At 43.6% G+C, this 15,654-nt stretch overlaps 1 protein-coding gene across 17 annotated transcripts in view; it reads left to right on the top strand.

Annotated features, from left to right (window-relative positions):
- SUSD1 (sushi domain containing 1) overlaps positions 1-15,654 on the top strand; it is a 282,880-nt gene that overhangs the window by 14,313 nt on the left and 252,913 nt on the right. For all 17 annotated transcript variants that reach the window (XM_045043333.1, XM_045043335.1, XM_045043334.1 and 14 more), the window contains exons 2-3: positions 405-518; positions 3,167-3,322. In XM_045043333.1, coding sequence (XP_044899268.1) covers positions 405-518; positions 3,167-3,322 — 270 coding nt within the window. The remainder of the gene's footprint in view (positions 1-404; positions 519-3,166; positions 3,323-15,654) is intronic.

The following is a 15,654-nucleotide window of genomic DNA, read 5'->3' as shown; positions in this document are numbered from 1 at the left end:
GAGATATTTGCACTTTACTGTGTGGTCAGTGAGTAGCTGTTTTGTTGCAGGTTTTTAAGGATGGGATCAGATCTATCTTTTATAATTTTGCAATTCGAATTTTGGTTTTTCATTGTAAATGTCTACTACCCAAAATTGGACTGAAGTTTTCTTTTCCTGGGGCACCTGGGTGGCTCAGTTGGATAAACGTCCGACTTCTGCTCAGGTCGTGATCTCACTGCTCAGGTCATGATCTCACGGCTCATGGGTTCGAGCCTCATGTGGGTCTCTGACAGCCCAGAGCCTGGAGTCTGCTTCGGATTGTGTCTCCCTCTCTCTGCCCCTCCCCCACCCATGCTCTGTCTCTGTGTCTTAAAAAAAATGTGGAAGTTTTCTTTTCCTGAAATATACAATTTATGATTCAGGTTTAGATGTCTGTGCCACTTGCCACAAACATGCTACCTGCAAGCAAACAGAAGGGATGAAGATGTGTATTTGCAAGTACGGATTTGTGGGCAATGGGAGGACTCACTGCGTTGGTAAGTTCTGAATCCCGGGTCAAGATGAAAAGTTGAATCAACTAATAAGATTCTCTAGTATTAGAGAGCTTATTACTTCCTTGTGGGGAAAACGTTGTTTTGTTCACGTGTTTTTCTTACAAGAAGTTTTGTCTGTTATAATACTCCTTTCCTTTAGTGTTTCCCCGAACCCCTTTCTTTAGCATTTCCAAGGACGTATCTTTCAATGTTAGAGGGTTGTTGAACTTGAATCTCTGGCAACTCTCTGACCTAACACAAATTTGAAATGTTTCAAGTCTTGAGTTTAACTTGAGTGAATGTTGTATTCCTAAATTTCTCCTGGTTGTTTTGGTGCAAAACGATGAGTATTAGTACCCTGAGGAAAAACAAAATACAATTGCCTATTGGACTTCTTGGCTAATTGGTGAAATACTGTTGCTTAGAGTCTTATGACTACCAGAATCCATCCTCCAGATTTTTTATAGTTGTAGCCCTTTGGGGTCTTGGGTGTCTTAAAGGAATACCAAGACCTTTAGTCTAGAAGTGTCTAAGATTATTTTTTGCTTCATGGTGTCCACTATGCCATGAGAGTCGGGCAATATCCAGGTTCAAGCCCAACTCAGAGAGAGGGAGAACCTCACAGCATATTTATAATAGTGAATGTTGGGAGAACACAGTTTTCTCCCAGGAACCTTATTACGTGCAGTACAAATATTGACAGTTGTGCACTGGCAGTGTATACAACCTTGTTGTGATATCTTTGGGTTTTTTCTACCTAAAGAAAAATAATAATTCTGAGTTCCAAAAGTCATATTCTACTTCAAAGATAACACGCTTTCACAGTCACACATCACTGCCCATTCCTGCAGACTGGAATGGTGTCACCTTTGACCCTCTTTCTTTAGGATTCTGTCCGGAGAATCGTGGCTGCCTTGCAGTCTGAGGCTCCTGACGCATTTCCCCCACCCCTCTCCTCTGGCAGATGGCTGGCAGGGGCTTGGAAATGAGGTTGGAATCCAGCATGGACAAGCTTTTTCTGTTCCTTCCCCTAATACAGTCCCCCTCCCACGTAAGCCACCCCACTCTCGATTCTTCTTTGACTTCTGAGTAGAAGCTTCTCCTAATGGGATGAAGGGGCTTTATTAATTCATGTGACACTCGCTCTCAGACACTGGACCCTGCGTATCCCAGTACTTGGCCTGCTGAGACCACACCGTAGCATGAATACATGTCTGCCAGGCCTGCTGTAACCTGGTGTTAAGTCAGGGGACCCAAGAAATTTAGAATTCTCTACAAACCCAGTATCCGTGCTGGGGAAATCTGCAGGGGAGATGAGTGTCAGAAACAATAGCAAAGGGCAGGAATATGCCATTTTGGGTCTGAAAGCCCAGTGCAGTGCTCATAAGCTGGACTGGAAACTTGGCCTGGCTGTGACTTGAGGGTTCTGTTTCTCTACCGTTCCGTGCAGATCTCACCGTAGACGGTTTTGACAATGAACTGTGTTCCATGTTCAGTTACATTTCCAAAAAGATAATGCCTATAAGGAAAATGAGGGGGAAGAAAAAAAAAAGGAACACTGGATTTTGGGGAGGGTACTTTTGAGTTGGCAGGAATTGAATGCAATTATGAGACGCGATTGAAGTGCTTTGAAGGAACCAGTGCTGTAGTGAAACACCAAATAACAATCCGAAGAAGTTGATGACCTCCCCTGCTCCCCCCAAGACAAAACAAAACTAGCTGGATAGATCAGCTCTGAAAGAATGAATAAGAAACTGGTCACAGGAGTTCTGATGGTAGAGTCCAGGGCAGAGTCAGCAAAAGTCTGGCCTGCAGGCCAAATTTGGCTGCTGCCTGTTTTTGTAAATAGAGTTTTATTAGAACACAACATTGCTCATCCATTTACTTATTGTCTGTGGCTGCTCTCATGTTCCAAAAGCATGGAAGCAGAGACTGATGATGGGTCCTTCACAGAAGAAGTTTGTTGACCCCTGAGCTACGGAACAGAGACAGGAGGGAGGTTTACTTCCATTTTACATCCCTGTCAAATTATCGAATTAAAAATATTCAGGGCAGGCTTCTGTGGACTCATCAAGCTCCTCTCTTTCAGCTCCTTCTCACTGGGTGACTAATATTATTCACATGGGTCATTGACGATTAGCAGGAACTGTTATTAGCCCTGCTCCCGGATGAGGCTTAAGCACTAATTCCATTGTGTTTCCTGGTAACTCAGAAGTAACGAATTTTCCGGCTAATCACTGGATGCAAACTCGTCCTATTCTGCCTTTCATGAAAAAAGCAAGAGAATGGCTGGTGGAGCTGGAAAAATGGGATGCTGCGGATTCGTTTCCCCAGGCCTATGATAAAATCTTTTTAAATACGGAGAAGTTGAAAAAGAATCCCCTTCGCCCAGTCTTCAAAAAAGATGAATGATCAGATTAAGATGTTGGGTTTCTCTTGTGGTTTTATATACACCTCGTGCACGCTCCAAGGGGCCCGTGCCCTATCATGTGAGAGGCCTGGTGAAAAGAAAAGAGGCTGGGGGGTAGATCACTGAGACGTTGCCAATGCAATAGGAACTCCTGAGTCTGTAGCACAGCAGAACAGTCTGGGTTGTTGAACGTGGTATGGATTGATAGCCCTTTCTGTGTGTTATTTCAATGTATCAACAGATAAAAATGAGTGCCAGTTTGGAGCCACTGTGGTCTGTGGAAACCACACATCTTGCCACAACACGCTCGGAGGCTTTTATTGCATTTGCCTAGAAGGATATCGAGCCACGAATAACAACAAAACATTCATTCCCAATGATGGCACCTTTTGCACAGGTACTCAAGAAGGGGGCTGCAGGGATAGCATCCTGGTGATGGCGGGACAGTATCTGGGGTGGGGAGGAGGGAGGTGGCTTGGCTGGGACAGGGTGTGATTTAAGGGAGGAACCCTCCTTTGTTTAGAAGGTCCATGAGCGGGGTGCCTAAGTGGCTCAGTTGGTTGAACATCTGATTTTGGCTCAGGTCATGATCTTGTGGTTTGTGGGTTCAGGCCCCGTGGTCGGGCTCCGTGCTGACAGCTTGGAGCCTGGAGCCAGCTTCTGATTCTATGTCTCCCTCTCTCTCTCTGCCTCTCCACCGCTCATGTTCTGTCTCCCTCTCTCTCTCTCTCTCTGTCTCAAAAATAAATAAACATTAAAAAAAAATTAAAAAAAACCTAGATAGTAAAAAAAAAAAAAAAAAAAAAAAGGTCCATGAGGGAAATTTGGATGTGGACTGAGTATTAGTTAATATTAGGGAATTATTGTTAATTTTGTTAGCTGTGATATTTGAGATATTCTTAATTTTATTTTTTTTTAATGTTTATTTTTGAGAGAGTGAGTGGGGGAGGGACAGAGAGAGACACACAGAGAGAGAGAGAGAGAGAGAGAGAGAGAAAGAGGGAGAAAATCCCAAGCAAGCTCCACACCCCTTGCAGGGCCCGTTTCGGGGCTCAATCCCACAACTGTGAGATCATGACCTGAGCCAAAATCAAGAGTTGGACGCTTAACTGGGACTGAGCCACCCAGCCAGGCACCCCAGTTTGGGATAATATTCTTATTTTGGGAGATGCATGCTGAAATATCTAGTAACAGTATTACCTGCTGTTATTAGGATCTATAAGGAATCTTAAATGACAAAATGTAAATGTTGAATCTTGAGGGAGCGGGTCTATGGGAGTTGAGTATAATATTCTTTTTCTTGTTCTATGCATTTGAATGGTACTCTCAGAGATGGTATGCCATCTGCAGGTGGGGTGTTCGTGGGGTGACGCTGGCACTCACCACTATGCACACTGTGGGCCCTGGGGGTGGGCATTCAGATGTTGGCTTCTGGGAGATCAGAGCACAGCCCTGTTAGAGATGGGGAATGAGGTGTGAGGAGTGCAACTTTTTGGATCTCAGTTTTGAAGCTTTGGGCATATGTTGGTTGAATACAGTGGATCGGCAAAATCCTAATTTTCAATGGGCCCTCTATTAGCCAGACTCTATTTCACAGCATGTATGACACTATAGGTCTTTGGTTTTCTAACAAAATCTATGAACAGTAAGGAAGAAGAAAGTCAGGAAAAGACTCCTGGTTCTAAGATGGTTTTGCATAGACTTAATGACTCTGCTTAAAAGCTTTGTGATATTTAAAGATTTTCAGAGAAAAGGAAGGGGGAGGAGAACATGTTTTATCTCCTTACCCACCAGGAAGCACAGATCCTGATGCTCTGATTCATTCTCCTTCTTGACCTGTACCAAGGTCAAAATCCCCCAAAGGGTAGCACATTTGATTTATTCTTGGCATCAATGAACCACATTCCCTTAGAGAAAACATTTTGGGATACAATTGTTGTTTTAGGTAGCAGACCACTTGCTACATGATTGCCAGAGTGCAATGCTGCAAAATTAAATTAGATACATTAAAAAAAAAATACCAATTTTTTTTTAAAAAAACCTTACAAGATGATGATGTTGTGTTCAGCTCATTCAATACACATTTCTCATGCACGGCCTGTGTGCCATGGCTGTGCCAGCGGGAGGTGATGGCAGACCATTAATTTCATTAGAAAGTGTTAGTTGTAGGTAAGCAAAGGTTACCTTCTGGAATCTGGAATCCACTGGGGCTCTTACCTTGAAAGCAGGGAAGGGATCAGGGAACTTTCTGGAGGACATGATACTGGAAATTGTGCTTTCAAGGCTGTGGGAGTTTGCCAGGAAAAACTTTTATAACTGTGTAGAAGACTGTAGTTCCCAAGGATGCATTTGACTTTAAAACAATAAGAAGAAGGAAAGAAGAAGAAGAAGAAAGAAATATTTTATGCAGGGGCCAAGTAGATGTCAGCCTAATAAGAACTAATCTTTCTGGAACAAAATCCTAATCTAGGCTCTGCTTCTGTTTGTTCTACTTCTTGTAATTATTTAGTGATTTTTTTTTTTTTTTTTTTTTTTAAATGAGATAGGGGTGCCTGGGTGGCTCGGTCGGTTAAGCGTCCGACTTCGGCTCGGGTCATGATCTCACGGTCCGTGAGTTCGAGTCCCGCATCGGGCTCTGTGCTGACTGCTCAGAGCCTGGAGCCTGTTTCAGATTCTGTGTCTCCCTCTCTCTGCCCCTCCCCTGTTCATGCTCTGTCTCTCTCTGTCTCAAAAATAAATAAACGTTAAAAAAAAATAAAAAAATGAGATATAATTCACATACCATCAAATTCACCCTTTTGAAGTATACAGTTCAGTGGTTTTTCGTATATTCACAAAGTTGTGCAATTACCACCACTATCTAAGTTTAGAATATGTCCATCATCTCAAAAGAAGCCCCATATCCATTGGCAGTCATTTTTATGACTTTTCCTTTTGAAGTCTCCAGTTATGACTTTGTAAAAGCTGGTGGATGACTTTTCTCAATGATACTGAGTTTGTATCAGAAGCACAGTTGCCACTTAAAAAGGGGGGAGGGGCACCCCTGAGTGGCTCAGTCAGTTGAGCATCTGACTCTTGATTTCGACTCAGGTCTTGATCTCATGGTTCATGAGTTCGAGCCCTTATATCTGGGCTCTGTGCTGACAGTGCGGAGCCTGCTTGGGATTCTCTCTCTCTCCTCTCTCTCTGCCCCCTCTCCTGCTCATTCTCTCTCTCAAAATAAATAAACATTAAAAAAAAAAAAAAGAGTCACAGTTGCCACAGAAATGTCAGTGGACTTTATCTGGGGCAGAGGCTTAGCCAGTTTTGGGGGCATCAGCAGTTACCTGGTGTTTGTCTGGAATCACAGGATATGGATCCTAATTCCTGAATTCTGAGAACTCCTGTGACCCGGTGTTTATCATACTTTGCAGAGGTTAAGCCCGTTTTAGGAGCTGGTTGCAGGTAGGCCTCTTTGGATGTCACCAGCAAGAGGTGAGGAATGAGTTGTAGGGGTTCTAGTTACAGAGAACCTGCAGACGTTTTGGTCCCCAGGGCTGCCCCCAAACAACTTCCGGGGAACATGGAAACTTTGCAGGGGAAGAGGCTGTGTGGCACCTCCAGTGGGAGGGTGGTTTGGCTTGGGTGACCTGACAGTAAGTCCAGAGAAATGAAATTGATGAGGGAATATGTGGGCACTGTCATGTCCCTGCCAGCACAACTCCAGGGAGGCAGGGCCCTATCAGGGCTGCTGCAAACTGCAAACTGTCTTCTCTGAACCTTTGAATTGCCCACATCTTGGGAATCCATCTTGACTCTGATGGCAGCCACAGCCTTCTTCCTTGTCAGCTCATTTCCCACAGTATCATGGGACTGATACCATTTCTTGTGGAGAAATGCGATAGCATTTCAGCCTTGACTGCGAAATGGGGAAAAGGGAAGGGGAAACAAAAAAAAAAAAACCTAGAAGGAGTGAATGCCTTGCTATTCCAGCAGTTCCTGGAACCTTCTGCTCAAAGCCTCTTTCACGTAGGTCTGCCTATGGTAAAGTAAACCCCTTCATTCTAAGAGGTAAATCCCTACCCCCGCCAGGACAAGTCTTTTGGTTTCTCTCCCAGGTCAGGAGCCTATTTTCTGTGTGAGCCTTTGCCCACAAGCTTCTCAGCTGCCCTGTTGTTTCAGGTCCTGGAGCCGCCTGCTGTGGCCTCAGGCACAAATGCGTAGTCCCACGAGACTCTGCTGGCTCTACGTGGGGTATTGCTCAATAGGCTTGCAGCTGTCCTGAGGTTTCTCCTGGTGCTGTCTCCAAATGGGATTTTGCTCCCCAAATACTTTTTATGTATTAAAAAAAATTTTTTTTTGATGTTTTGAGAGAGAGCGAGAGAGAGAGACAGAGGGCGCATGAGCAGGGGGAGGGGCACAGCGAGAAAGGGACACAGAATCGGAAGCAGGCTCCAGGCTCTGAGCTGTCAGCACAGAGCCCAACAAGGAGCTCGAACTCACAAGCCATGAGATCATGACATGAGCTGAAAGTTAGAAGGAGGCTCAACTGACTAAGCCACCCTGGTGCCCCTCCCCAAATCCTAATCCTTTGTTTTAGCTTGGTTTCATTACTAAAGTGTTATGTTTCACTACTCTGAAAGAAGGAAGAAGCAAGAAAAGATAAACCTAAGGAAAAGTGCACTGGGGGACTGTTGCTGCCCACTTCCCAGAGCGCTGCTCATAACCATTGGCTCCTTGCCTGCCTTCCCTGTGGAATCCCCCTGACTCCTGTTGAGGTCTCCTAGTAGTGGTAGGTGATAGCTTCAGGCCCCTGCTCCTAGGAAGGAGAGAGAGGCAAAAGGTTCTGAATCAAAAGATAATTAAACCAAAGCTCCATTCCTTAAATGCTAGAGGCCTTGACTAAGGCACCATGTTTTCTCTTTGGGAGTGAGGGGGCATACCTGAGCTCCCCCCACAGCTGAGCATCCCCCTCACTTCACTCTTGCCTCTTGCTCGCTCAAGCGCCAGGATATGGGTATCCCATGTTCTTTCCCAAGGCCCTGTTGAATGTGGTAAAATATGCACACATGGCTCTTTTTTGCTCCACTCGTTTAAAGTTTTTGGGAGGAGTAATTGGGACAGGAGCTTTGGAGCATCTATAAAGTAGGTTTTCCTAAGCAAACTATTGATATTGGCAAGATTGTGAAGGAAATGGGTAGCCCTTTGAGTTCAGGCTGTTTGTTCATGATCAGTGCCTCTCTGAGCATGATGTTGGAAATGGTTCTTCGTTTATTCAGCTATTACATTAGCAAGAGTTGTGTCAAGAAGGATGGAGCTGTTACCCTAGGATGGAACTCTGGAAGAAAGTAGAGGTGAATTTAGTTTTGATTGTAGTGATTGTTTCTCCTAAAACAAGACAGAGCAGGGGCAACTTGCTGGCTCAGTTAGTTGAGCATCCAACTCTTGATTTTGGCTCAGGTCATGATCCCAGGGTCATGGGATCAAGCCCCATGTTGGGCTCTATGCTGGCCATGGAGCCTGCTTAAGATTCTCTCTCTCTCTCTCTCTCTCTCTCTCTCTCTCTCTCTCTCTCTCTCTCTCTCTCTCTCCCCCTCCCCCTCCCTCTCTCTCTCCCCCTCCCTCTCTCCCTCCCCCTCTCTCCCTCCCCCTCTCTCCCTCCCCCTCTCTCCCTCCCCCTCTCTCCCTCCCCCTCTCTCCCTCCCCCTCTCTCCCTCCCCCTCTCTCCCCCCCTCTCCCCCCCCTCCCCCTCTCTCCCTCTCTCCCCCTCTCTCCCTCTCTCCCCCTCTCTCCCTCTCTCCCCCTCTCTCCCTCTCTCCCCCTCTCTCTGTCCCTCTCCCCTGCTCATACTCTCTAAAAAAAAAAAGGATAAGCCAGTATGTTTTTCCCCATAAGAAGGAATATAGCTTAAAAAAAAAGAGGAATAGGGGCGCCTGGGTGGCGCAGTCGGTTAAGCGTCCGACTTCAGCCAGGTCACGATCTCGCGGTCCGTGGGTTCGAGCCCCGCGTCGGGCTCTGGGCTGATGGCTCAGAGCCTGGAGCCTGCTTCCGATTCTGTGTCTCCCTCTCTCTCTGCCCCTCCCCCATTCATGCTCTGTCTCTCTCTGTCTCAAAAATAAATAAACGTTAAAAAAATTAAAAAAAAAAAAGAGGAATATAGTTTTGTTTTTTTCCATTTATTAAAAAAAATCACATATTCTTGTAGAATAGTCAAACAGTTACATAAAAACATAAAGGAGAAAGAAAAAAGTCATCTAATATTAACTCAGAGGCAACAGCTCTTTTTTTCCATTAAAATTTTTTTTTCAAGTTTATTTATTTTGATAGAGAGGGGAAAATGCATGCACAAGTAGGGGGAATCGCAGGGAGAGAGGAGAGAAAGAGAATCCCAAGCAGTCTGTGCACCGTCAAGTGCAAATCTCGAGGTGGGGCTCGAACTCACAAACCGTGAGATCGTGACCTGAGCCAAAATCAAGAGTCAGATGCTTAACCAATTGAGTCACCCAGGCACCCTTAATAATCTTGGTTTTACATGAGTATTTGTGTCTCTCTAAACATGGTTTCTTAAGATGTAGGCTTTGAGCTTAACTTCACATTTGAGGTGGGAAAATGGCAGGAAGAAAACAATTACTTTCCAGGATGTGGGGAAGTAATTTTTGTCTTACCGTCTTGGAGTTGGAAGGAACTAGTTGTTAGTTGGTGATGTGGAGAAAAGCAGGCTGTGAGAGCATTTCATGAATGTGAAAGTTCTTCAGTGCATTTTTCCTCATGGAGTTCATTCTAAGTCTTCAGATTTTAAAGGCTTCTGCAGGCAAAGGCTTGTGTGGTTTTTTTTTTTTGTTTTTTTTTTTTTAATTTTTGAGAGAGAGAGAGAGAGAGAAAGAGAACGAGCACGGGAAGAGCAGAGAGAGAGGGAGACACAGAATCCGAAGCAGGCTCCAGGCTCCGAGCTATTAGCACAGAGCCCAATGCAGGGCTCAAACTCACGCACTGTGAAATCATGACCTGAGCCAAAGTTGGATGCTTAAGCGACTGAGCCACCCAGGTGCCCCAGAGCTTGTGTTTAATGGGGGATTCACAGACTTGCCTCTCTGGCACTCTTGCCAAAGCTAAACTCTTGCCTCTATGACACTCCTTTTCTACCTAAGGGCCCTCCAGATGGATCTTTTGATTCTGTTCTAGAGCATTCAAATCTAGTGGAACAAGCCATGTGGCCACTCCTCAGACTGCAGCCAAGAAACCCATGAGAGTGTGTATATGTGTGTGTGAGCATTGCTCATGGTCACATTCAGGGTTTGGTGAGGGTTCTGAAGGGGTGGCTTACGCTCCAGGGAGAACTGAGTCAGTAGAAAGGCAAGGCCCATTCATACATTAGCTCACACGTACTGAGGAACTAATCAGCTTCATTTTACAAAAGTGTTTAGAAAGGTTAAGGAACAGACCTTAGTCCATCTAGTAAGTAGCAAAATCAGTTCTCAAACCTGAGTCTGACTTTCGAACACAGGCTGTTGGTTGAAAGGATTAAATATAGAATGCCAGGGCGCTAGCACCAGGTCAGTTTGTCCTGCTTAGTTTTGCTACTTTCTGGCAAGGAATTGTCCTGGCTGTGGATGAAGTTAAATAATCCTGTATATACAATGGGACAAGGAAAAATTTCCTCCCTTGATTAGTTAAGTACGTTGATAAGGTTGCTCACTTGCTCAGAATGTTTTTTCTTCACAAGCAAACATGGTATAACCTTGGAGGCCCATGGAATCCACCACATGGAGAAATTATTCTTTATTTTATTTTTATTTATTTTTTCAATATGAAATTTATGTCAAATTGGTTTCCATACAACACCCAGTGCTCATCCCAACAGGTGCCCTCCTCAGTGCCCATCACCCACTTTCCCCTCCCTCCCACCCCCCATCAACCCTCAGTTTATTCTCAATTTTAAGAGTCTCTTATGGTTTGCCTCCCTCCCTCTCTAACTTTTCCCCCCCTCCCCCATGGTCTTCTGTTAAGTTTCTCAGGATCCACATAAGAGTGAAAACATATGGTATCTGTCTTTCTCTGTATGACTTACTTCACTTAGCATAACACTCTCCAGTTCCATCCACGTTGCTACAAAAGGCCATATTTCATTCTTTCTCATTGCCAAGTAGTATTCCATTGTATATATAAGCCACAACTTCTTTATCCATTCATCAGTTGATGGATATGTAGGCTCTTTCCATAATTTGGCTATTGTTGAGAGTGCTGCTATAAACATTGGGGTACAAGTGCCCCTATGCATCAGCATTCCTGTATCCCTCGGGTAAACTCCTAGCAGTGCTGTTGCTGGGTCATAGGGTAGATCTATTTTTAATTTTTTCAGGAACCTCCACACCGTTTTCCAGAGTGGCTCCACCAGTTTGCATTCCCACCAACAGTGCAAGAGGGTTCCCGTTTTTACATGGAGAAATTATTCTAATGAGCTTAACATGTTTATCCAGCTAAGATTCTAGAGTGGATTAGAGAAGGGATGGTTTGTGAACATTAAGAGGTCATTAAGAGTCAAAATCATGTCAAACTAATTTCAGGGACAGATGGTAGATACTTGTAGACTTCATTAAGGCAGCTGATATCTTTGACGATGTCTGTGGACAAGATAGAATTATTGATTGGATAATGGTACAAACCAATTGCAATGGGAGACACAGTGTGGCTAGTACGGTCCTGGAGCCAGACACCTGGTTTCAAACCCTAGTGTTTCGACTCCTTAACCTGTGTGACTTCAGTCCAGTTACTTACCCACTCTGTGCTTCACTTACCTCATCTGTAAAGCGGGGATACTAATAGCGTCCGTTGTAAGGATTAAATAAGATGAAAAATAATTAATAAATAATGAAGTGTTTAGAACAGTACCTGGCATGTGCAAGTTGATATGCAGAGGCCATTGCTATTAGCATTCATTATAATAATCATTGTTATTAGGCTGTTGAATGACTGTACACAAAGCAAACTGATTAATGACCGTAGTGACTCATGCAGAATTGATTAGTATGTAGAAACTCTTAAGTCTTTTCCATACCCTCACTACTTAGCCACATTTTTGCCCTGTAGTACTTGTACTGCCGATTTTTAGAAGTCTACTGAAAAACCCACTTATTCTCACTCTGTCTTTTGAGGAGTCTGGGGTGGGTGGGCAGGCTGGAAGATGATTTCTCTGTCAAAGGTATATGTATGCATTTTTTTTTTTTTAAATTTTTTTCAATGTTTTTATTTATTTTTGAGACAGAGAGAGACAGAGCATGAACGGGGGAGGGGCAGAGAGAGAGGGAGACACAGAATCAGAAACAGGCTCCAGGCTCTGAGCCATCAGCCCAGAGCCCGACGCGGGGCTCGAACTCACGGACCGCGAGATCGTGACCTGGCTGAAGTCGGACGCTTAACCGACTGCGCCACCCAGGCGCCCCTGTATATGTATGCATTTTACAAACATACTCCTACTTGGAATACAAGATCTTGATAAGCTAAAATGATAGCTCCAATTCTAGGAACACATGCTGGATCCTGGAGTGTTGAAATCATCTCTAAAGTTTGTGATGGATTGAGATTGATTTTATTTCATACTATTTACATTTTAAGAATCCTTTGGTAACTATTACCCCAAATTCCATGATTCTGTTACCAACAGTTGTTTAACTGAGTTTTCACTGGTTTCATTTCTTACTGCTCTTTGTTGATAGAAGTTGGTTTTTTTTTTGTTTGTTTGTTTTAATTATGTTTTCCCCTTTCTTCACAGTATTTATTCTGATGTTTTTCACTGGCTTGAATACTTTTCAAAATCTTTTTCAGAAAAGAAATGCCAATAGTATAATTTCTGAGATCCTTCATGTTCTGAAATGTCACTCCTTGGCTTAAATATAGTATAATGTCTTGTTCCCTTTTCCTTAGAATTCTATAAATATTACTCTATTATTATCTGGTTTTCAGACAAGAAGTCCTAGGTCAGATTGTTTTCTTTTCCTCATAGATTACCATTCCTTTCTCTCTTCCTTTATAGATTTTTCTTTTATTCCATGAAATTCAGAATGACTTTCATTTTCTTTTTTTTTTTTTTTCAACGTTTTTTATTTATTTTTGGGACAGAGAGAGACAGAGCATGAACGGGGGAGGGGCAGAGAGAGAGGGAGACACAGAATCGGAAACAGGCTCCAGGCTCCGAGCCATCAGCCCAGAGCCCGACGCAGGGCTCGAACTCACGGACTGCGAGATCGTGACCTGGCTGAAGTCAGACGCTTAACCGACTGCGCCACCCAGGTGCCCCATTACTTTCGTTTTCAACATTCATGCCTGTCACCTTAAAAGGCTGTTTGGATGTGAATACTTAAGCAGAGGAAATTTTTCCTTTGATATTAATTCTTATACATCAGCACCATTCCCTTCCACAATTCCTCTTAAATGGATACTGAATATTTTGGATCTGTCCTTATTTATTGTCCTATAGCTACTGTCTCATATAATTTCTTTTTCTTTCTTTCTTTAAAAAATGTTTTTATTTTTATTTTTGAGAGAGAGAGAGAGAGAGAGATTGAGAGAGAGAAAGAGAAGAAGAATGAAGGAGGAGGAGGAGGCACGGAGAGAGAGAGGGAGACACAGAATCCTTAGCAGGCTCCAGGCTCTGAGCTGTCAGCACAGAGCCCAATGCAGGACTTGAACTCATGAACTGCAATATCATGACCTGAGCTTAAGTCAGATGCTTAATCAACTGAGCCACCCAGGCATCCCTGTTATAATCTATTTTTCTGTGTTTTTGGAGAATTCTTCAAGTTAGAATTTGCAAGTTTATTTCTCAGCAGTGATCAACCTGTTATTCAATGCCTCTATTGGGTTTTTATTTTTGGCATTCATATTTTGTTTTTAATTTCCAAGATCTCATTTTTTTTTTCAGAAGCTCCCCTCTTTTTTCATTGATTGTGGTATCCTTTTTTTTTTTTTTTTTTAGAGAGACAAAGAGGTCATGAGTTGGGGAAAGGGGTAGAGGCAGAGAAAGAGAATCCCAAGCAGGCTCCATGTTCAGTGCAGAGCCACACATGGGGCTTGACCCCACAACCCTGGGATCACGACCTGAGCTGAAATCAAGAGTCAGATGCTCAACTGACTGAGCCACCCAGGCACTCCTCCTTTTTTTTTTTTTTTTTTTAAGATTTTATTTTTAAGTAATCTCTGCATGTAACATGGGACTTGAACTCACAACCCTGAGGTCAAGAGTCACATGCTGTTACAGCTGAGCCAGCCAGGCACCCTGATTATAGTATCTTCATTAATCTCATTTGGACTTCTTTTTTTAAAATTTTTTTTTTAACGTTTATTTATTTTTGAGACAGAGACACAGCATGAACGGGGGAGGGGCAGAGAGAGAGGGAGACACAGAACCGGAAGTAAGCTCCAGGCTCTGAGCCATCAGCCCAGAGCCTGACGCGGGGCTCGAACTCACGGACCGTGAGATCGTGACCTGAGTTGAAGTCGGACACCCAACTGACTGAGCCACCCAGGCGCCCCTCATTGGACTTCTGTATCTCTTCATATGTGAAGAGTGTTTTGGTCATCTATTACTGTGTAATTTGTACTCTCCATCTCCCCTCCCCACACTTCCATTTAATGGCTTGAAACAACAGTTTATTATTACTCACAATTCCATGGCTAGGTGGTTTTGTCACTCATGTGGAAACATTCAGCTGGTGGCTGGACTGGGCTGGTAGTTAATAGAGGGCTTCTCTTACATTCTAGGGGCTTGATGCTGACTATCAGTCAGGCCACCTTAGATTTCCATGTGGCCTCTCTCTTCACATGGTATCTCATTTGTAGGGCATCCTCTGGCCTCTCTCCTAAGCATGATGGCTTGGATTTCCTTACAGCATGGCCACTGGATTCCAACAGATGGAAAGAGGAAGCTGTCACTTGTCTCTACTGTTAGGTTCAGAGCAGGCATAGTGTTAACTTCTGCATTCTATTGTCCAAAACAAGTCTCAAGACCAACCCAAGGGGAGGGGAAATGGATTTTACTCTTGAATCCCCAAGAAAGAGGGGGGAATGGCCACCATCTTTGGAGACAGTCTTCCAGATTTTCCCGTAAGTCTGATACATTAAAGATATAGGCTGATCAGAATTGGTAGCTTGTATGGACTCTTTCAGCAATTAAATGAATTTCTGGCTCTCAAACAATGATCAGTGAGTGATGAAGAGTTCATTAGTCCAAGACCAAAAACCAAACAAAAGGGAGAATATAGTGAATTTTAATAAAGTCATAATTAAACAAATTTTAAAGTGTTCTGATATTACTTTCTTCCTTCTTTTATGAAATTCTGGCTTTAGTAGTTTTTGGAAAACAAAACAAAACAACTCTTTATCTGGCAAAATAGAATATTGGCCACTTTATAGTGGCCCTTTCAAAATTACTGGCCTTTAAAATCCCAGAGCCGGTTAAGAACCAGGTTTTCTTCAGTCCTGCTATTCCCTTGGTCCCCACCCCCAACCTGGGTTCTTACAAGTGTCCTGGGAAAAGTCCCATTTCACTTAAGGTATTTTTTTCCTCTGGGTGAAATAGGAGTGTGTGTGTGTGTGTGTGTGTGTGTGTGTGTGTGTGTGTGTGTGTACATGTGTCTGATGGAATTCCTAAAGTTTTTAGTTTTGTTTTCCTAAGCCATTTCTTGGGGAAAAAACTGCCAGCTGGCAGAGAGGTTTCCTCTTCAGTGTCTGAATTACCATGTGGTTTTTACCTCT

Source organism: Felis catus, chromosome D4, assembly GCF_018350175.1.
Source record: "Felis catus isolate Fca126 chromosome D4, F.catus_Fca126_mat1.0, whole genome shotgun sequence".
Lineage (NCBI taxonomy): Eukaryota > Metazoa > Chordata > Mammalia > Carnivora > Felidae > Felis > Felis catus.
The sequence above is the reverse complement of the archived record's forward strand: the minus strand, read 5'-3'. Positions and strand labels throughout refer to the sequence as shown.